General features: G+C 40.7%; 1 protein-coding gene across 3 annotated transcripts in view; it reads left to right on the top strand.

The window, feature by feature from the left end:
- The window catches only part of SAMD12 (sterile alpha motif domain containing 12), a 480,276-nt gene that overhangs the window by 388,029 nt on the left and 68,827 nt on the right, over positions 1-23,420 (top strand). The window contains exon 6 of one of the 3 annotated variants that reach the window (XM_055431826.2): positions 13,262-13,349. The exons of the other annotated variants lie outside the window; for them this stretch is intronic. Coding sequence (XP_055287801.2) covers positions 13,262-13,347 — 86 coding nt within the window. The 3' untranslated portion in view covers positions 13,348-13,349. The remainder of the gene's footprint in view (positions 1-13,261; positions 13,350-23,420) is intronic. 3 annotated transcript variants of the gene reach the window in all.

The raw sequence follows: 23,420 nt of genomic DNA, 5'->3' as shown, positions 1-23,420 counted from the left end.
TTTTTACTTATTGCTTTTAGTAGAATATAGAAAACTAGAACAACACGACAAATAAGCTTGACTGCAGTGACACATATAGAACAATCTTCCAACAGCCAGAGAGTAGAAATTCCTTTGAGAGAGACCCAGAAAATTCATAAAAAATTAATCATATTCTAGGGCATACACAAAGCCTCTACAAATGTTAAAGAATCCATTCGATCACACAAAATATAAATAAATCAGTCATAAAAAGGTAAATGCATGTGTATCTAAGTTTTAAAGCCCACTTTTAGATTACCTGTGGATCAAAGAATAAATCATAATGGAAACTATGTAAATTAGGTGATAATATAAATAATACCTCAGAAAGTATGTGACAAGAAGCTAAAGTAATACTTAAAGAAAAATTTATAGCCTTGAATGCTTATATTAGGAAAAAGATGTTCTGAGTGAATCGTCAACTGAAAAATTTGAAGAAGAGCAGCAGAGTAAACCCAGAAATACCAGCAGGGAAATTGAGATAAAAAAAATGAAATGGAAAATGCCAATAGAGATCATCATTACTCTTTGAAATAATGAGACTGATCACACAAAAATATTGTATAAATAATAGATATAAAGCAATTACAAATGCACAAGAAGTTAATTAGATAAGGCAAAATTATAAACTTCTTTATGCAAATAAATTTGAAAACTTAGGTAAAATGGACAATCTAAAAATATAAATAATCATATTTATAAATATCTAAATTGCTTTTCGAAAGACTTCCTTCAATTACACAACTACTAGCAATACACATTGCATCAGCCTTACTTTATGGTTACCAAAGGTATATGATTGTGTGACATCTTTGTAATTGATTGTTTTAATTTTCTTTCTGAGAAGTTGGAACATTTTTTTCTTTTTTGATAGCAAGTAAAAAAAATAAAAATAAAAAAATAAAAATATAAATAATCAAAACTAATTTGCAAAAAAAATAAAATTCCTGAATGGTCTCATCATGAGTAAAATTAAATCAGTGGAGTTTTTTTCTATTGGAAAACACTAGACAAGATTTTACTTATGAGTTATGCCAAATATTGAATTCCAAATTACATAAAATATTTTAGACAATAGTGAAAGAAGGAGGGAATAATCCCAGACTTTTTCTACAAGACCAATATTAACCATGGATCCAAACTTGACACAGATAGTATAAGATAATAAATTACACACAATTCAAATATCTAAAACAGGAACAGGTAAAAAGAATATTAGCAAACCAAAATAAGATTTTTAAAAGATGTATCATAAATTTGGCTTATCCCTGGAAGCATAGTTGTTGCTGTTCAGTCGCTCAGTCGTGTCTGACTCTTTGTGACCCCATGGGCTGCAGCTTGCCAGGCTTTCCTGTTCTTCACCATCTCCCGGAGCTTGCTCAGGCTCATGTCCTTGAGTTGGGGATGCCATCCAACCATCTCATCCTCTGTCGCACCTTCTCCTCCTGCCCTCATCGTCTCCCAGGGTTAGTCCGTTGTTAGAAAGTTATTGAATGTGATATGTCACGTCAGCTGAGTAGGGAAAATTATGTATCATCTCAATACATATCAAAAATCATTCAGTAAAATTTTACAATTCATTCATGATAAAAATTCTTAGCAAACTAGGAATAGAATGTAACTTTCTTAATCTGATAATGTATTGGGTTGGCCAGTTAAATTTGTTCAGATTTTGCCATAAAATGTAACAGAAAGAGCCAAACAAAGTTTTTAGCCAACCCAATATATCTACAAAAAAAAAAAAGCTTATGACAAACATCATATTTAATGGTGAAGTACTTTTGAAAGCCCCTTTAAAATCAGCAACAAAATGAGGAGGCTAGCTATCACTACATGTGTTCAAAATAGCTTTGGAGGTCCTAGAGAAATGTGGCTTAGGGAGTAATTTGTATACTAGGAGACAGGCACCAGGATGCTCAGAACAGTTTTGATTTTAATAGCATAAAACTGGAAATTACCCAGGTGTCCCTTGACTTCGATTGTTAAATCAGTCTTGGCATCTTCATATAATGCCCTTCTATCACATCAAGTAAACCAATGGACCTTATCTTTGTGTCTTCACATGGATAAGTAGTGTTGAACAAAAAAGCTAATCACAGAAGAATGCATATATTAGTATCATTCCATTTACATGAAGTGTACATAAAATTTAGAAACAGGCAAACTCTCCTGTATTTTTATATGCTAAACACTGTTCTTTTTTGTTAATTTTTAAATGTTTATTTAAATTGGAGTGTAATGATTAAGTTTGTTTCAAATATACAGCTGAGTGATTCAGTTATACATATATCTATACATGTATCTTTTCTTTTTCAAATTCTTTTCTCATTTAGGTTATTACAGAATATTGAGCAGAGTTCCCTGTGCTATACAGTAGGTCCTTGCTGGTTATCTGTTTTAAATATAGCAGTGTGTACAAAATACATATATAAACTATAAAGAAAAATGAACTAAAATTCAGAATTTTGGTTAATTTGAGGGGAGCAGAGGAGATAAGCTTAGGGAAGGGCTTGTGTACAGTTTTCTGTATCTTAAGCTTTTAAAAGGTACACAGGTGTTTGTTATTATTAGACTCTACATTTTGTCTTGTCTGTACTATGTTTCATAATGTATAAAACAAAAAATTGTATGAATGTGGATGGAATACACATTCTTTGATATAGCATCCTATTACCCTATCAAAGGAAGAATCTGCCTGCCAATGCAGGAGATGCAGGTTTGAGCCCCTGAAAAAGGAAATGGCAACCCACTCCAGTATTCTTGCCTGGGAAGTCCCATGGATAGAGGAGCCTTTTGGGCTACAGTCTATGGGGTTGCAAAAGAGTCGAACATGACTTAGTGACTAAACAACAACAACAACCCTATCAAAGGCATCAGTTCTAGAAACTTGCCAATTTCATATATAAGGCGCCTCACATGGTAATCATCTAACTATTGTCTTTTGTGTTTATTTGGTTGTGGCCAAATTCTCCTCCATTATTTTTTTCACATTCTTTTAAATCCCCACTTTCATTTCTTACAGCCATAGATCCATGTCATGCAGTATTCACAGCTACATGCTTATTCGGTCATTTGCAGATTCCTTAAATTCCTAAGGTACTTCCTCATCTGCGAAGCAGAAAATTTAATACCTGCCTCAGACCAGGCCGGTGCACATTAAACAAAACAATTATCAGCCTGGAATTTAGTAATTACCAAGTCCATGTTAACCATTACTGATTGTTTTTATGAAATAGATTAGCATATGTAGGGTTCCAAGAAAATGTTGCCTGCGGTGTAAGCATTGAATACATCACAGTCATTCTGAGTGTCATGGATCCAGGCCTTGTTCATTTCCCTTTGATGAGCTTCCCGGGACACTTGTGCCAACCTCCAAGGCTATTCCCATTTCCATGATGCTCAGCCCTGTTTCAATAGGACACATTCCTTGAGTCAGGTTCTCTGCTTTCCCATCTGTGTGTCTGCATTGCCTATGGCAGTTTTGGTTGGGGGTGAAGGGGTCCTGAATGTTTACTGGATTCCTTTACAGTCTACTGTGTATTAGTGTCTGTTCAGCAGTGACCGTTACCTGGTATAGAAGCTCATCACAGGGCCTTCCTGAGGGCTTCACCCTTGGGGTCCTCTTCACTCAGAGCTGCAGACCTCCTCTTCGCTCAGGTTGATTATTTTTCCATCTTCTTTGTCCAGTCAGTCATTACAGGTTCTTACCCTGAAATTAAAATTAGTGAGGAAACATGTAAAAGATGCTACGACACAAATGACAGAAGAGATCTTTAAAAATCATTTTCATTGCAATCCCTCTTTCATAATCTTTCCTTGCGTTCAAGTCATTCTCAGAATGCCAACCAATGAACCATGATTTCTCAATTTAATAATTAGGGATATGATAACTTACTCCTGCTCCATGTGGTTTAAACTTTAAGCTCCTATGAGCCCCATTTACCTAATAATTATATTCAGCTGATGCAGTGACCGCTTGGCCTGCTTATTGTATAAATAATTTATCTTATCTCTCCTTTATCCTTATTTGTTCTCTGTTGGTTTGCAATGTGTTCTTTTTCTCTTTAATCCAAGAAATACGTCACTGTTGTTGTCTTTTGGATTATAAGATCAAGTGTATGATCTAGCAGATTGTCAAGGATGTTCAGAGGAGACTGCTAAGAAAGACTATCTCATATGTGTCATTAATTTTCCTTTTAATGGCCAAGCTCCAGAAAAGCGCTAATTCAGCACACAGTGTGTTCCGTAATTCCCTAACCTCTTGAAAAGAGACCAGATAAGAATGAGGAATGTTTCCATTTAATGTGCTATGTGTACAATGCAAAATTGGAATACAAATAAACATTTAAAAAAGAAAGATGAACAAACTCAAACAAGACCAGCCTACCCTCTGGGAATTCATAATCTAAATATGGCATACACACAGTGTGAGAAAGGAGAAAAGAAAGTGGGTGGTAATGATATTGCTGACACTAATGTCCACTCAGGAAATGGAAATATATAGAGGAGTCAGCTTGTTCTTGGGCATTGATCAAAGAAAAAACCACAAACATACAGCAGGAGAGGAAAGTTGCTTGATTTCTTAACAGACTCCTGCTGATTTTATCTGGTTGCAGAGCTAGTTACCTCTGCCGCCCCAGGATTCTGGGTGGTGTTGACTAACGTTATTTGCAGTGTCCATAAACTCAAAGGAGGTTAGTGCTAAAGGGGGTATGAAAGAATAGTCAATAGTCAAATAAAAGAAAACAAATATACTTAGGGAGTAGAAAATTCATAGCAATTTGTGAAGCAGCCTCGTGATGTTACCATAGTAGGAAGTAGAGATGACTGCAGAGGACTGTGGAGTTCTTTCCCCTTCCCCCACCAACATCCCCACTTAAGGCAGTCACATTCATCATCTTTGTTTCTTCAGTTAATTTGTATGGGAGTATAGTTGCCTTACAATGCTGTGTGTTTCTACTGGACAGCAAAATGAATCAGCCATGCATGCACGTGCATCTCCTCTTTTTTCACTTCCCTCCAGTTCAGATCACCACAGTGTAGAGTTCCCTGTGCTCCACAGTAGGTTCTCGTTATCTGTTTGATACGTAACATCAATATTATGTATGATATAGTGTATGTGTGTCAATCCCAATCTCCCAATCCCTCCAACCGCCCCTTCCTTCCCCCTTGGTATCCATACATTTGTTCTCTACAGCTGTTTCTGCTTTGCACATGAGAATATCTATGTCATTTTCCAGATTCCACATATATGTGTTAATATACAATATTTGTTTCTGTCTTTCTGACATACTTCACTCTTTATGACAGGCTCTGGGTCTATCGATGTCTCTACAAATGATCCAATTTTGTTCCTCCTTATGGTTGAGTGATATTGCATTTTATATAAATATATATACATGTACATACCGCATTGTATACATATATATATACATTTATATATGTGTGTGTGTGTATATATATATACACATATATATATCCTCTTTATCCATCCCTCTGTTGATGGACATTTAGGTTTCTCCCATGTCCTGGCTATTGTAAATAGCGCTGCTATGAACATCCAAAGAAATTCTTTATTGTGCCAACCATGCTAAATGTGTCTGCTGACCCCAGCTGACCACTGAAATACCAGTTGGTAAGTCTTAACAACTCCCATTGCATAGATGAGAGATGCCTACTGTCGTGGTGGTGGTGGTTTTAGTCACTAAGTCATGTCTGACTCTTATGACCCCTTGGACTGTAGCCTGCCAGGCTCCTCTGTCCATGGGATTCTCCAGGCAAGAATACTGGAGTGGGTTGCCATTTCCTTCTTTCTCCCAGGGATCTTCCAACCGAGGAATCGAACCCAGGTCTCCTGCATTGCAGGCAGATTCTTTACAGACTGAACTACAAGGGAAACCCCATTGTGGTCTTATTTACCTTAAATCTCACAAACGGACAGAGATGCAGCTAGGATCCAGACCTGTTCATGCTGATGGGTGACTCTGCAACTTTGAAAGGAGGAATGTGCAGGTTTTTTATGCAAGCAAACAAACAAAAAGAAAAAAATATGCTAACGGAAATAAACCAGATGGGAGGAGTATAGAATTTTTGTAAACACTCCCAAAGTACTGGGGTCAATAGAAGAGACCCAAAACTTGATTGAATAAAACATCTTGCTTCCACCTCATTGCATCCTTGTCCATATTGATCAGCTGTAATAGAGCATGACAGAGGTATTGATTGCCCGAGGCAGTTCTCAGGTATTTGGGACCTGACAGCAGCCATAGACTATCAAGAAGGCAAAGCTCTACAGAAGCCTAAAATTAGGAAGGTTAAGTGAAAGGGGACAGGGGCATAAGGTGTTCCATATTTATATTAGCCCAGCAAATGACTTACTTGAAGCAGAATGGGCCTCATTTTTTGTCACCTGTAAGTTACAGATAAGCATACGTTGGTTATTGTCTTATAATATCTGTTGATGAAATGCCAACTTATTTTCCTGGGCTTTCTGCAATATTGATTTCTAAAACACTCTTAAAAATAGTGAAAGGAGAGTAGATACACACTTCTACATTTGTTTCCTGCTTAAAAAAGTAAAACAACACCAAAGAAAAATGTTAAGTGCATAAATCCGTTAAGATATGGAAAGGAAAAGAGAAGATGACAGTTCACAAATGTTGGGAGCTGGAAAGCAAATGGACACATGGCAAATCTATTAGCAGTCTGAGATGTTAGTATCTAAGCTAATTAAAGAAGATCAATGGAAAGTTTGAGAAATAATCAGATCCCCAGAGCCCCTCTACCTCTCCTTATAGGCAGAAGACTGCCATGGCCCCTACCCTGGCTAATCACTGAAGCTTTATCCCTGAAAAGGGTATTACCGGTTTCTGGAAATGGGCAACCCTAGACACAGTTGAGAGCAAAGATTAGGAGCCTCTTCTCCAAGAAGATGAAATTGATATGAGTACCTGAAGTGTGAAACATCTTCAGAGGGTATTTAGACAAGTGGTAAAGAGTTTGAGGCTGAGTTACTGACAAGTATTTAGAAAGCCAAACAAATTGAAAAACACGATATAATTGCTACCTTTCAGGAAAACAGTAGTCATACAGCAAAGAAATTGTGATAGTAGTTTACGCCCTCCTCAGTTTTATATGGCATTTAAATAGTGTGATAATGAAACAGTGACTACCGACTGAGTGCAAAGTCCTATATGGGGATTAAAGGGTGATGGGAAGGGTAACAAGAGTGACAGAAGTTTAGGGAGAGAGCAGAGCTAAGTGGGAAATTGACTTTTTTAAAATTTAAAAAAAATTCAGTAGCATTGTAAATATATCATTTAGAGATATCCAGGTGAATGCCAAAATAATCAGCTGGGAGAGGAGGCAGGGAAGAGGAATATCATATGATCTTTTTTTTTGTTTCTCTTTTGCTGCACAAGGTGCTCTTTGCCGCCTGCAGGCTCTTAGTTACACAAGGGCATATGGGATCTAGTTCCCTGACCAGGGATCGAATCCTGGCCACCTGCATTGGGAACTCAGAATCTTAACCACTGGGCCACCAAGGCAGTCACTATAGCAGATCTTGTAGAGCTTTTCAGTTCCTTAAAATTAGGCCTAGATAATTGTGATTTTACATCTTTATATCATATATATCCCTGGTGGCTCAGATGGTAAAGAATCTGCCTGCAATGCAGTTCATGGGTTCAGTCCCTGGGTTGGGAAGATCCAGTGGAGAAGGGAATGGCAACCCACTCCAATATTCTTGCCTGGAGAATTCCATGGACAGAGGAGCCTGGCGGGCTACAGTCCATGGGGTTACAAAGAATCAGACATGACTAACACACTCATTATATATAGATTCCAAACTGATTAACAAAAGTAGTATGGAAGTATGTGCTGAAAAGACAAGTTGAACTTTTGTCTCAACAGCCAAGAGTGAGGAGCAAAAAGCGTTCTACTCCTGGTCTCTGCAGACATCTTCCCCAGCAAACCACTCTGTCCACATGCTGTTGAAATGATGCCTGTGTCTCAAGCTGATGAAATGATGTCCCCTCACTTAGGAATAATAGGAACCAGATGGCCTCCGCCTTCTCAGAACATCTCGTTTCTAACTGCTTTCATTTATCTTCCATTTTTGGTTGTGTTTCTTTAGGACATTTTTTTATCTTGCCGATAGTAAAACTTCTTTTCTGAGATTCAAAGCATTGTAAGACGTGAATTCTCTGGAGTTTATGGGGTCTCCTTACCCACCTTTTTCTGAATAAATAGGATCTATGCCTTTTTAAAAGTATGGGGTCAGTGAGGGGGTGGTCACGCTCACTTACCTTAGTCTGTTGCATTGAAAAATGCCTTACAGTCTTCGATAGGGAGCTCCATAGTATTTAAGCTTTTATTGGTCTGAGGCTTTTAGTTTCATGAAAGCTATGCACTTCTTTTTCAGACAAATTCCTGGGTACAGATTTTACATGCACTTTAGAAGGTCACAGTCCCAGATGCCCACTCTGAGACCGCTTAAGTGTCCATGAACCTCTTAACGGGTCTGATCCGTATCACTTGCTCTACTAATAGATTCTAAGTAAGTGTTGAATTAAATGACTGAATGGACCCAAAGAGAGGGCCTCCAGTTCCAGCTGACTTCCTGGATGAAAACAAGGACACATAATCACTGCATTCTTTTTACGTCTTTGATTTTCCTCTTGGAGTCTGGAGAATTGGTTTCTCACCCCTGCTCTTTGGGTTCTGTCTGCCCTTGTATCATCCTCCGTCCATCCTTAAAAGATACCTTCCCTACTACCTGCTGCTGCTGCTGCTGCTAAGTCACTTCAGTCGTGTCCGACTCTGTGTGACCCCATAGACGGAAGCCCACCAGGCTCCCCCGTCCCTGGGATTCTCCAGGCAAGAACACTGGAGTGGGTTGCCATTTCCTTCTCCAATGTGTGAAAGTGGAAAGTGAAAAGTGAAAGTGAAGTCGCTCAGTCGTGTCCGACCCTTAGCGACCCCACGGACTGCAGCCTACCAGGCTCCTCCATCCATGGGATTTTCTAGGCAAGAGGACTGGAGTGGCTTGCCATTGCCTTCTCCGCCCTACTACCTAGACTCCTGAATTTCTAGCCCCAACTTGTAAAATGTGCCATTAATAGTATGTCTTGCCATCCTGAAATAAATAAATAATGCTCCGTTATGCCCAATTTGTTCTACTTATTCAGGGCTGCCATATGGCTTCAATGGATGTCTAGTGAAAATGTATTTAATATCTCCTACAACCTACATAAAGATGTCAAACGCTTATAATTAAAGACAAATCCTTTTTGAGATATTGCTTTACAAATTAGCCACCTGGAGCTGTCTGGCCAAGTCCTAATCAATGAGCCAGTTGTGGACATTTTTAAGATGTCTAAGTCCAAAGGAGAGTTGGGAATATGTACCAAGTTTAGTAACGATGAGAGCACCAGGATAACTAAATTCAGGATGTTCTCATGATCTAAGTGCCTCCTTGCAGGCCATTTCCACTCCCTCAGGTGATCACCATTGGCAGTAACTGGGCAGCATTACCTGAGCCCTGCCCTTTGCAGGATAGTAAAACTCCCGGTGGCCGTGTTAGGCGCAAAATAGTAGAGGTCAGAGGAAGTACTGCAGAATTAACCTTATTCTGTAGGTGGTTCATTCCTTTCTACAGAGGAGTTATGTCTCAAATTAAGTCCTCGCCTTGCTATGCTGTCAGGTCCACACAATTTCACCAGCATCCCCTTCCCTAGCAATTCTCCAACCAGGTAGGAAAAGCTGAGGGGAAGGTAAACAGCAGTGTGTCTCAGAATCGCCCTGGGGACACACATAAAGCAACGCACACACCCACGTCAGGGTACTAGGTAGTCCCTAGCTCGTTCTCATGCATTTGCTTTATTTTCTCTCATCCCCTAGCCTTCTGCCTTCACCTGTTCCACTCCTGTGTATACGGCCGCAATAAGTCTCTCCACTCTAGCACAGGTCCTAGCCAGCTTTAGAAAACCACCAGCTAGGAATGTCTCGGAGACTTTGTGATGGGTCACCAAGGCTTGCAGAGTGTTTTCTCTGAAAACAATTTTCTCTTCCTTCTTTGGCTTCAGAAACCAAAAGACTACTCCGATGTGGTATTTATGTCATTAAACCGAACCATGAGGAGAATTTTGTAAAAGATAGCTAGAAGTCCAGGATTTGCACGTTACCCTTTAATGGAACTCGGGAAGAACAGGAGGGGCAAGAGGACATGTCAGTGTCTGTACTAGAGACACCTCACAGGGCAGCAGAGACGCCGAGAGAACAAAAGCTACACGGGTAGTTACCCGGAACCATTTGCCTTCTGGAGAGAGCGCTAACTAGAAGGTCGTGTCGATTTTTGCAGGTGTTCATGACAGTGCAAGAAAGTTGGACTGAAAGGGAAAAAAAAATTGCAACTTATCTTAGGAAACAACTGAACGTAGCATTCTTTCCATGGTAAGGGAAGATGGCTTTAGCTTTTTACAAAGTACAGGAAGTCTCACATTACATGATGAAAACCATCTCCTCGGGGCTTCGGAGAGGAGTGGTCACTTGCATTTTCACTTATTGTGAGCCTTTTAAGGATTGTTTATGCCTTTGCTGGTCAGCACCTTGCCTGAGCGGGCCAGCTCCATTGTCACCTCCCCTGCCTCACAGGCAGAGCCTGACTCCCCCCTTCACTCAGAGGTGTGCCTCTGAGTGGGAACAGTTACCCTGTATCTCCTAAGCATTTCCACAGGAAAGTCCTCCCTTGTATCTTCACATATGCTCCTCTTTAAGGTTGCTGGGTGCTTTTCCTGCAGTTGCTCTGTCCTTCCCGTGGAAGTCTTGGCTTCCTAGAAGCCAGAAATCATGTCTTTCCCCACTCCATCTTTGGGTAGCATTTAGGATAATACTGCAATCAGAAGCCAGCCCTGAAACATGTGGATTAATTCAATAACTTTTTTTTTTCTTTTTTCTGGGATACATGTCTCTGTGCGTCTGAACAAAATTCTGTGAGTTTGGTTAAATACATGTCTGAAGGGTTTCACATTTCCCAAAAGCTAATGTTTAAAACAATTCCGGAGGCCTAAAAGCACCAATTTTCCTGTCCTGTTTTGTTCCACTCCTGCATTAACAGTGAGTCTCATCATTCCACACCCTCTGCCATTGTTTTCATGTGTCCACATGTAAGAATTAAAATGATCACTGGTTGATTAGTATTTCGGAAGGATTCTGTGCTTAACGCTTGGCAGCTGTTCTTCCCACAATCAATTATAGGAAGTAGGCACCTTTTTACAGGGAAACTAAGAAAAAAGCACTTTATCAAGACTGCTTTACAATACCAAGAAAAATATGTGGAGAGGGAATAAGAGATGAAGCAAGAGCGACAGACATCGATGGTGATCTATACTGGGTGGTGGTTCATGTGGGTTCATAGAACTGTTCTCGCTACTTTTACACGTGTTTACAAATGTCTATAGAATAAAAGTGTTAAAATTATTAAAATGAGGCACTTCTCCGGTGGCCCAATGGTTAATACCTCGCCTTCCATTGCAAGAGGAGTGTGGGTTCAATCCTTGGTCAGGGAGCCAAGATCCCACATACCTCTGGGCCAGAAAACCAAAAATGTAAAAGAAAGAAGAGTGTAACAAATTCAGGAAAGACTTCAACAATGGTCTACATCCAAAAAAAAAAAAATCCTTAAAAAATATTAAAATGAAACTAAGTTAAAAACTGGTCAGGAGAAATCACATCTCTTCTTCATCTAATCGTTGGTTATGATTATTTGTGTTCCTCCTCCTGGTATGGAAAATACTCATGATAAATGAATTCGATTCTGGAAATCCGTTGAAACCCCTGGATAGTTTGTATCCAACCATTTTTCCTACCCAAGGCTTTAAATCCCCTTTAGCTTTCCTCCTGAGTATCCCACAGAAACCTGTTTTGTGCACCAGGAAGACATCAGGGGATGTCATTTCAAATGCCAAGATAGCATCTTTTTGCTCCGCTCAGTTGTGATAACTTGTGTGTTTCCCAGTAACTTCTCTTGGGTGTAAACTGCTTCTTTTTCCATGTCGTCTGTGCTGCCACCTCGTTTTCTTGTTTTAACTGAAGAATTGTTCATCTCTATTTAGACTTCAGATCTGCATCTGCTTTATGTTCTTCCATCTGTTCTGCATTGTAGTGTCTTTGTAATATATTAGGTGCTGGGTAACATTTAAAGAGACAGTCAAGCTAGTGTGGGCCTTGTGCTTTCTCTCTCTTAGAGGGGAAGATTTTTAGACTATTAACAGAAGTATAAATGGGTTTTACTGCTATGTAGAAATCAGTTTGCCTTTGGAAATTTAAAAATAAAGAATTTATTTTTATAAATTTTTAAAGTGTAGTTAATTTACAAAGGTTCTGTTAGTTTCAACTACAGAGCAAAGTGATTCAGTTATATATATATATATATATATATTCTTTTTCAGATACTTTTCCGCTGTAGGTTATTGTAAGATATTGAGTATAATTCCCTGTGCCAAACAGTTTATATATATATATATATATATATATATATAGAGAGAGAGAGAGAGAGAGAGAGAGAGGGAGAGCAAGAGTAGTGTGTTTATGTTAATCCCAAACTTCTGATTTATCTCTTCCCACCCACTATCCCTTTTGGTAATCATAAGTTTGCTTTTTATGTCTGTGAGTCTATTTCTGTTTTGTAAATAAGTTCACTTGTATCATATTTTTTAGATTCCACATATAAGTGATATCATATGATATTTGTCTTTCTTGGTCTGACTTCACTTAATGTGATAATTCTGGGTCCACCCATGTTGCTGCAAATGGCGTTATTTCATTCCTTTTGATGGTTGAGTAATGTTTCTCTGTGTGTGTGTGTGCGTGTGTGTACACACACCACAACCTCTTTATCCACTCATCTGTCAGTGTTTATCTAGGTTGCTTCTATGTCTTAACTATTGTAAATAGTGCTACTGTAAACATTGGGGTGCATAAATCTTTTTGAATGATAGTTTTATATGGATATGTGCCTAGGAGTGGGATTGCTAGATCATATAGTGCCTCTATTTTTAATTGTTTAAGGACCCTACATAGTGACTCCACCAATGTCTTAATACATTCCCACCAACAGTGTCAGAGGGGGTGGGGTTCTTTATCCTCCAGCGTTTATTATTCATAGACTTTTTAAATTAAAATATTTTATATTCTTTTTCTCCTTACCTCTTTTTTGGCATCATTCCAAACCCACTCTCAGAGCTAAGGGACCTGGTCTCCCTGACAGACTGGTGGACTGAAACTTCAAAAGTACCTGTGTATCCACATGTCTCTCTCTGCTGCTAGAGGTGAGTGTATGTTATTCAGAGAAGGGCAGTTTCCACTGTGTGGCTCCTAAGTCCTCGGGCTTGGAATGAAATCCCACCTCTGCAGCAGCCTTCCCCAGACTCAGCTTTGCTGTCCATAGAATGGCAGGATAGTACCTGCCTAGTAGAATTGTCATAAAGATAACATTTGCCAGGGCTTCCCTGGTGGTCGAGTGGTTCAGGATCCGCCTTGCTATACAGGGATCTTGAGTTCAATCCCTGGTTGGGAAACTAAGATCCCACATGCCTCTGAGCAACTAAGCCGAATTGGTACAACTAGGCAGTCGGCGCACTGCACAAAAGATCCCATGTGATACAACTGAGACCTGATGCAGCCAGATAAATAAATAAATAGTTTTTTAAAAGATAACCTGTGAGAAGTTTGCGGTATGAGACCTGTCACTTACTGCAAATATTTTATAAATAGTCAAAAGTTATAATTACTATTAACTCTCCAAGTCACTGACAGCATGGTAAAGGGCTAAATATGGATGGTAATAGCTACAAAAAATAATGTGTTTCTCTGGGTTGCCAAATTAAGCTGAAACCAGTTTTCATATTAACAGCAGGAGGCACTTGCTAAGTTAGAAAACACAGCCACCAATGAGGTTCCAAAAGAAGATCTTTGAGGCTGATGCTCATTTCATGTGTCATATTCACTTTGGGTGAAAACTTTTGCTAAAATGTGAGAGTCTCATTGAATTTATTTATTTTTCCCTCTCTTGTCTACCTAGCTGTTATTATGTGTATCCTCAGAGGTAGAAACTTTCTGACCAGGGCTTGTTGGTCAGGACAGAAGTTTCCTGCTTTGATTTTGTTTTGTGTTTGAGGTTGTAATGAAGAGTTCAGGGGAAGAATTGTTGGATGCTCTAGGGAGAGTATAGATGTCACTTTTATTTCTATCTCCTGTAAAGTGACAAAGAACAGCAGTGCTAATAAGTGATACTGTGTCTAGTCAGGATCAAAAAAATAATTCACTGTTTCTGAAGAAAGGGAAGCCTTTGAGGAAGGCAGCTTTTTTGTATAAATGAAAGATTCTAAGACTTCCAATAAAAAATTTTGGTAACGTCTGTATTCCTTCATTTACACTTTTAGTAAACATCTCTTGAGCATCCTCTTTGAGCCAGTTTCCTGTTATAGTAAGAATATTATAAAAAGGAGGGAGATGGCTCATTAACTTCTATAATTTTAGGAGAGGTTTGAAAAGGGGCTAATTGCAGATGAATGGACTCGGTTTAGATAAAGTCATAAGGGATGGTGCAGTCCCCGGGGCGTTGTGACAGTGGGGAGATATTTACCACCTCTTGGCCTCAGTGAACAAGGGAAGGAGTGAGCCCTGGAACCTGGAGAGAGGCCAGTATGACTGGGCTACCCCTGGGAGATGCAATGAGCTATAGTTGATCAGAATGACTTGCTGGGGGGAGAGCTAAAGAAGATGAATTCCAAGGTCACTCCTCTGCTGTCCCCTGAAACTCCTGCTGGTGCTGCCCATTGGCAGATCCTCCTAAAGCCAGAGGAAAAGAGAGCTCATTTGTGCAGTTCACAGAAGTCAGTCTCCCAGGTCTCAGAGCAAGGTGGAGAAGGTGCTGGAAAGGGCAAAGGGAAGACTCCAGCACCACTGTGACCTCCCTCAAGACACTCAGTCTAATGGTAGAAGGCTGACACAAGAGCAGGTAAATGTCAGCATTCACTGTAATTAACATGCTGCTGAAACTTACAAAATAATGTGAGAGCCCAGAGGACAAAGCTACCAGCTCTATTAGGGAACATTTATTCTGGATCTCAAAGAATGAGTGCAAGTTTTCTGGATGACAAGGGCAGGCAGAGGAAGAGGAAAAGGCAGAGATATACAAATCTTGTTTACAGATCATGAGCGTGACTCCAGAGCAAGGTGTATAGGACCCAGGGAAAGGATTTGGAATTTTGCAAGGCTTTGCTTGGATTGTTGGAGAATCTTATCGAGACCTACCACAAAGTGTTCAGTGAGCAAGTGTAAGATGCTGTGACCTGCCAGCTTCATGAGAGGTGTCAGTTGTGTTCACTGCTGTGTGTGCAGCCTCTGGAACAGTGCTTGGCATCTGTTCCCCACTCAACAGCTCTTTGGAGAACAAATGAGCAAGAGAACAGAAGACCTGTTGTATTTGACCTAAGTCCCATGACTTTGTTTTGATTTATTAAAATTAAAGTTGTTACCCATTAGCCAGGCTCAATCCCTGGATGGGAAAGGTCCCCCAGAGTAGGAAATGGCAACCCACTTCAGTATTCTTGACTAGGACAATTTGTGAACAGAGGAGCCTGGCGGGGCCTACAGTCCATGGGGTCACAAAGAGTCGGACACGACCGAGCACACACACACACAGCAAGTAATACTGATTTGATTCTCCCTTTCTGAGCTCACTTCAGTTCAGTCGCTCAGTCGTGTCCGACTCTTTGTGACCCCATGGACTGCAGCACGCCAGGCCTCCCTGTCCATCACCAACTCCCAAAGCTTACTCAAACTCATGTCCATTGAGTCAGTGATGCCATCCAACCATCTTATCCTCTGTCATCCTCTTCTCCTCCCGCCTTCAATCTTTCCCAGCATCAGGGTCTTTCCAAATGAGCCAGTTCTTCACATCAAGTGGCCAAAGTATTAGAGCTTCAGCTTCAGCATCAGTCCTTCCAATGAATATTCAAGACTGCTTTCCTTTAGGATGGACTGGTTGGATCTCCTTGCAGTCCAAGGGACTCTCAAGACTCTTCTCTAACACCACAGTTCAAAACATCACTTTTTCAGTGCTCAGCTTTCTTTCTAGTCCAACTCTCACATCCATACATGACTACTGGAAAAACCATAGTTTGACCAGATGGACCTTTGTTGGCAAAGTAATGTCTCTGCTTTTTTGTATGCTGTCTAAGTTGGTCATAACTTTTCTTCCAAGGAACAAGCGTCTTTTAATTTCATGGCTGCAGTCACCATCTGCAGTGATTTTGGAGCCCCCCAGAATAAAGTCTCTCACTGTTTCCATTGTTTCCCCATTTAATTGCCATGAAGTGATGGGACTGGATGCCATGATCTTAGTTTTCTGAATGTTGAGTTTTAAGCCAACTTTTTCACTTTCTTCTTTCACTTTCATGAAGAGGCTCTTTAGTTCTTCACTTTCTGCCATAAGGGTGGTGTCATCTGTGTATCTGAGGTTATTGATATTTCTCCTGGCAGTCTTGATTCCAGCTTGTGCTTCATCCATCCCAGCATTTCTCATGATGTATTCTGTATATAAGTTAAATAAGTAGGGTGACAATATACAGTCTTGACGTACTCCTTTCCCAATTTGGAACCAGTCTGTTGTTCTATGTCCAGTTCTAACTGTTGCTTCCTGACCTGCGTACAGATTTCTCAGGGGACAGGTAAGGTGGTCTGGTATTCCCATCTCCTGAAGAGTTTTCCACAGTTTGTTGTGATCCACACAGTCAAAGGCTTTGGCATACTCAATAAAGCAGAAGTAGATGTTTTTCCTGGAACTCTATTGCTTTTTTGATGATCCAGTGGATGTTGGCAATTTGATCTCTGGTTCCTCTGCCTTTTCTAGTCCAACCTGAACATCTGGAAGTTCACGGTTCATGTACTGTCGAAGCCTGGCTTGGAGAATTTTGAGCATTACTTTGCTAGCGTGTGAGATGAGTACAATTGTGCAGTAGTTTGAACATTCTTTGGCATTGCCTTTCTTTGGGGTTGAAATGAAAGCTGACCTTTCATTTTCACTTTCAGTCCTTAGCCCTGTGGCCACTGCTGAGTTTTCCAAATTTTCTGGCATGTTGAGTGCAACACCTCTGAGTTCAGCGGTAAAGGATCTGTCTGCAATGCAGCAGCCTGGGGTGTAATCTTCAGGTTGGGGAAATCCCCTGGAGAAGGAAGAAATGGCAACCCACTCCAGTGTTCTTGCCTGGAAAATCCTGTGGACAGAAGAGCCTGGCGAGCTACAGTCCCTGGGGTTGCAAAGAGCTGGACAGGACTCAGCAACTAAACCACCACAAAAGAGAGTGGTTTTGTGCAATAAGCACAAGATGAGGAGCCCAGATATCTATTCATCACTGGAAGCATCATTAACCTTCTGTGTCTCAGCTCTGTTGTCTCTAAAGTGGAAATTGTGCTCTCTTCCTCAGCTTTCTCCTAAGATTATTGTGAAGATTAAAGGTGCCTTCATAGATATAAAAAATCTTGACAGTTAACATGCCTCCTTCTCCTGCATTACTAGCAACTGAGATGGGCCACATAAGGGAATTTTTCCAATAATTAAATCTGTTGCATTAAACAAGAGTTTCTCAATCTCGACACTATGTACATTGGGGGTCAGAATATTTCTCTGTGTGTGTGTTGGGGACAGAGTGGCTGTCCTTGCATTATAAGATGTTTTACAGCATCTCTGACTTCTACTCACTGGCACCCCCCACCACTAATTGCAACAACCAAAAAATGTCTCCAGACTTTGCCCAGTGTCCTCTGGAGGGCAAGGCCATCCCCTGGTTGAGAACCACTGTATTCATCATTCTTTTTTGATCTTAGCCATTTTAGATGGAAATCTTTCTCAAACACGCTGATCACATCCCTGGCCTGTTAAACGTGGGCTTCTGGGTTGCTCCACTAGCGTACTGGCATCCCATCTTTGAGCCATGATAGAGTTATGTCCCCGTATCCCAACTCTCCCCTGTTTTCATAGACATTGTATCTGTATTGTATGCTTTTGATTTCCCCTCCCTCTCTTCCTGTGAAGCTGACAGCTGTCATTTTCCCATAAACATTGAAGTGTACTAATTTGCTGTCTCTGATCTGCTTTGGATTTTAACAACAGCTAGCCAGATTTCATAGAATGCATCTAATATGAGGATCAGCTCGCTCCCTGGGTTTGGATGTACAGGAGCCTGGCAGATGGACTTGGTTTATTTGAGCCATGTAGTGTGCTGTGTGCTAATTCACTTCAGTTGTCTCCAGTTCTGTGCCAGGTTCTTTCATCCATGAGATTCTCCAGGCAAGAATACTGGAGTGGGTTGCCATGTCCTCCTCCAGGGGATCTTCCATACCCAGGGGTCTAACCCGCCTCTATGTCTCCTTCACTGGCAGGTGGGTTCTTTACTATTAGCACCACCTGGGAAGAGCCATGCAGAGGTTCTCTTATTCTTCACTTCTCAACGCTTCTCCCCTTAGGGACACTTGCCAGGTCACATGGTGATATCACGACTGTTATTAATATGGCCATGATATTACCCATATCAACTTTCCCATATCCTGATTTTAGAATGAAATAAGAAAAGGATGAAAAATATCTGATGGTAGTGCAAACACTCCTTTCAGTTGGGTACAGACATTTCAGAAGACAGTTTTTTTTTAGTCTCACCACCCTCCTCACTCTTACATCCACTGAAAAATTACACAAGGAGATATTATATCATTTATGTCATCTAAGAAGCTGCCCAGAGCCTGATGTGATGTCAGCCAATAAGATGTTCTTCGATATTTTAAAATAAGTCTCATGTTAGCACCTAGGATAGTGACGTATTACCAGACACATAGTAGGTTCTCAAAAAATGTTTATAGAGGGAAACATAGGAATGAATAACAAGGGTATAAACTCATTCTGGCTGAGTGGTAAAGTATCCTTCTGCCAGTGCAGGAGACACAGGTTCAATTCCTGGGTCGGGAAGATCCCCTGGGGAAGGGAATGACAACCCACTCCAGTATTTTTGCCTGGAGAATTCCGTGGACAGAGGAGCCTCATAGTCCATAGGATCGCAAAGAGTCAGACACGACTTAAGAGACTAAACAAGAACAACAAACCTCACTTCCCAGTTGTCAGTATGAAGAAAACTCGTGGAAGGTATGACAAGTCAGAGACTTCAAAAATTCAGATGAGGAAAGTGCTTTGTAACGAAATCACAGGCTAATCTTTCATGTCACAGATAAAGAGAGGAGTGCAGATGTCCTAGAGGGGGGCGGGGAGATAAAATGACTAACCAGCATTCTGTTTCCTGTTCTGTGTGGTTCTTCTTCTAAGTTTGAAGACTGGGAATGGCCCAGCAGATTCCAGCTCACAGAGAGACTCTACCTCCTCTTCTTCCCTCCGTTGCAAATGCTTGTGTTTTTCACTGGACAGGAAGAAAGGTTCCGACTCTCGGTGTCCCCCTGCCACCAGTGGATAGAATCTGTCAGTGGATAGAATCTCAGTGATCTCTAACCACAGTTTGCCCAGGTAGTCAGGCTATTTCTGTCCACGGTAGCAAGGAATAATCCCTCACGCCAGAATAAAGCAACCTGTTGGGGAACTCCTAGCTGAATGGTGTGCAAGGCTGGAGAAAAGCATTCCATTTAAAAATAGCTCTGTACATAATTTAAAAAGGGGATCCATGTCCAGTAAGACTCTGAATACCGAGAAGAGAAAACAGCATTTGACTCACTGCATTCTCTCAAGGTTATGTCTGGTCTTGACTTTCCCCATGGGTGACAGGTTTTCAGATGGTGATTCTGAACCAGCCAGATCCTTGAGAAAGGAGACCGAGATGACCGATTTCCACCAGGGACTGTGAAACCTGAGATCACTGCTGGTAGCATGATCACCCATACGGCATGGCCTGGAATCTGAGCTAATCCCTGAACGGGATGAACCCAGGGATACTGTGACTTATACTTGCAGATTTCATCTGATCATTGCAGTGAGGCATTCTGTTAAAGAAGTCAAGACAGTCTGACCTGGCCAGAGACAAGAAAATAGCCTGTCCTTGAAAGATAAAGAAATTCTTAGAGCATAGTAACCACATGTTTGTATTTTCAAAAAGGCAACATTACAAAAAATATCTGTGTGTCTCTTGGGTTCTGTCTGTAGTCTTGTGGTATTTCAGATAGGTTAATTGGGCTGGGTTAATGGTTCTTTTTATTATGGTGACTTTCAGCCACGCAGAAGGCGTCTGATTAAATCATGGGCTGCTCTGGGTGAAAGATATCACTTCTCTGGCATTTAGCCTCCGCAGAATACAGCAGGAATTACATGGGTGACTTTGGAGCATGGTGGGGACTTAGCTTTGTTTTGTCTACATTCACAACAAAGGGCAGCAAAGTGCCTTTTCTAATGAGATGATTACACAGGATCTGGGGCCCTTTCTTGAAGCCAGTTGTGTCTGGAGTCTGAACAAACAAGAGGGTGATGTGTGATGAATTCAGCTTAGGCAGGGCTCAGCATTAGGGACCTGTTAGGAAATAAGGAATGAGGGGTATAGAGGTGGGAGCTATGTCACTGCTGAATTCTGGGTTGAATTCTACTTGAATCCAAGGTCTCCTAAACGACTCATTGGACAGTGGGTTCCGGGGCTAGAAAGAATAACTCTTATGCAAATAGACTGAGTTAAAGAGGCCCTGCTGCCCATTTTGTAATTATTTAAAGAGAACTTGCTAGGCTCTGGTCACTTTTATGTATGTGATTTAAGGGAATTTTTACAAGCCTTTGGGACATTGAACTAGTATTTTTATTTTTAAAGATGGGATAATTGGGGGCTGGCCATTTTCATATAGGTGATTTAGGAGAATTTTTACAAACCTTTCAGATCTGAATTATCTTTATTTTAAAGATGGGGAGATGGGGACTTCATCCCTATTAGCCTTGCACACTGCGGCCTGAAACTTGACCTGTCTCAGGACTTTATTTGAAACTGGCAAAACTCAATTTGAAAATATGTTTTCTGTTTTGTCCCTTTTATATTAAAGTTCTTCATACGCTTCATAGGTTAAATTAACTTTTGAGACCTAGCCTAGAAAATGGAACACCAGAAATAGTTTTGATGAGGAAATGTCTTTTCATGGCAAATATGAATAGTTGTTAAAATATAACTTGTAACCGCATATGTGTACACTAGTTATGAAGAATAACTTTTGTATATTATAAGTAAATATGTGTGTTCATGTGTATATGTACAGTTACTTATTTATCTTGTATTCACTACATCGAGAAAAATTCTGAAATGATAGATCTTAAATGGTTAACAATAGCTTCTTCTGGACAATAAGATTTAAGGTAACTTCATTTTGTTCTTTTTTTTTTTCTTTCTCTGCTAATTCTTTCCCCCTCCATGGGGATGGAGCACGAATGATCATCCTTAGGAAGAAGAGAAATAAAGAAGATGGTACACTCCTGGCTTTTTAAAGATTCGGGCATATTTGGATTTTTCTCCTTCTGTAGCCCATTCGTCCATCTGTATTGGTTTCATCACAATAATGTGGTTTAAGCGCTCAATTTGAAAGTGATTCTGTAAGATTATTAATTTAACATCTGTGTGGGTGTCAACGTTCCAAAGACATCGATTCAGAAGTACTGAGGATGATAATTCAGATTGAGAGAATGTTCAGGGAGATATTGGGAAGAAATAAGAGAAACCAAAGGGAAGATATAGATCTACCTGGTCTCTGGGACTATCTCCAGGAGACTTCAGTTTGGGGGAGGCGATGAGCACGAACAGGGGGAAAGAATCGCCCTTTGTCAATCATAGCCTCTGAAATCAATCTGAGAGAGGAACAAAGGACAGATCTCAGAGCATGCGAGGAACCCTAGAAAGATGGGAAAACACGGCCATAGAGACTGAGGAGAGACCAGCTCTGAGTTGTGTGCTAGAAAGTTGGAGAAACAGCACCGCCCTACAGTGGGCACTGGTGTGTTTGAAAGACTTGTTGTGTGATGTGATCATGGAGGAAGCAAAGGGACTCTTAGAACTCATGTCATGGAAAGAAATGGGGTGGGAGGATGGAGGAGGAGGGAGTGAGCCCTCAGGACAGAGGGAATGGAAACAATTTAGAAAAGTGTTATTAATTATTGTCTCCAAAGAGCCTGATGTGGCAAGATGGATGATGACACGGAGGGTATTACTTCAATCCCTTCCAACATAGCTCACGTCTCTTCCCGTGTGGCATGAGTCATAGTCTCTCGAACTTTCTTGTTTCCAACAAGGAGGCTGCAGTGCTGATAGTAGCTATTGGGAAGATTGAGTGTTACATGTCTGCCATTTTTGCAACTGTTTTTCGCCCTCCTGTCAACCCCAGCCTGCAAGACCCCAGGGTGGAAATAGTCACTGCAAACTAATACTTGACGTATAGGGGATTGATTCTAGAATGATTTTTCAGAACTTAAGTTATATTCTCAAATGAGTGGTTTCTGGCCCGTGTTCCCAAAACCCTCCTCTACATCTTTCATCTTTTATCTACAACAGATGTGGCCAATTTTCCCATAGATGGAATCTATTTTATTTGCAGGCGTCTATGGCTTAAGCATTATCATTATCGTGATGGTGGTTGTCATTGTCATTTAAACTTCACCTGCTTCTAAGAAGTGTTAGAGGCAGTTTTCTTGGATACAATGGAGCCTTTTAACAAGACTGAAATGCAAGAACTTTTTCACAGAAAGGATAGTTATAAACTGTCAGCCCAAGTGTTGTGTTTCCCATCCTGAGCATTTTCTTCCTGGGTCATAGCAGACACTTGATAACTATTTTGGGATTAAATATAAGTGGGTTTTTGTTTATTTTTGGTTGCCCTGGGTCTTCGTTGCTGTGTGCGCTTTTCTCCAGTTATGGAGACTTCCAGTTATGGGCTTCTCATTGTGGTGGCTTCTCTTGCTGAGGAGCACAGGCTTAACGCACTCAAGCTTCAGTAGTTGCAGCGCGTGGGCACAGTAGCTGTGACGCATGGGCTTAGTTGCTTCATGATATGTGGAATTTTCCCAGACCAGGGATCAAACCGAGGTCCCCTGCATTGGCAGGGGGACTCTTAGCCACTGGACCACCAGGGAAGTCCAAGTATAAGTGGGTTTTGATTTCATGTGACTGATCGCTCTGTTGCCTATTAGTGCCATATGCAGTCATCAATTTATCTTCCTTTTCTGGGGCCTGGCCTTGGTTGGGAGATAGGCCAGTTGGTTCATTCATTCGTTTGCTAACCAACTGAATCCGTGCTAAATGTCAGAGTATGTGAGGTACAGGAAGTGCATCACCATTATGTGTTCTCATCTCAGCAGCAGCAACATCAGGAACATAAACTTCCCC

Source organism: Moschus berezovskii, chromosome 16, assembly GCF_049115385.1.
Source record: "Moschus berezovskii isolate FMDL1 chromosome 16, NW_MosBer_1.0, whole genome shotgun sequence".
Taxonomy (NCBI): domain Eukaryota; kingdom Metazoa; phylum Chordata; class Mammalia; order Artiodactyla; family Moschidae; genus Moschus; species Moschus berezovskii.
Note: the sequence above shows the minus strand (reverse complement) of the source record. Positions and strands in the feature narration are given on the sequence as shown.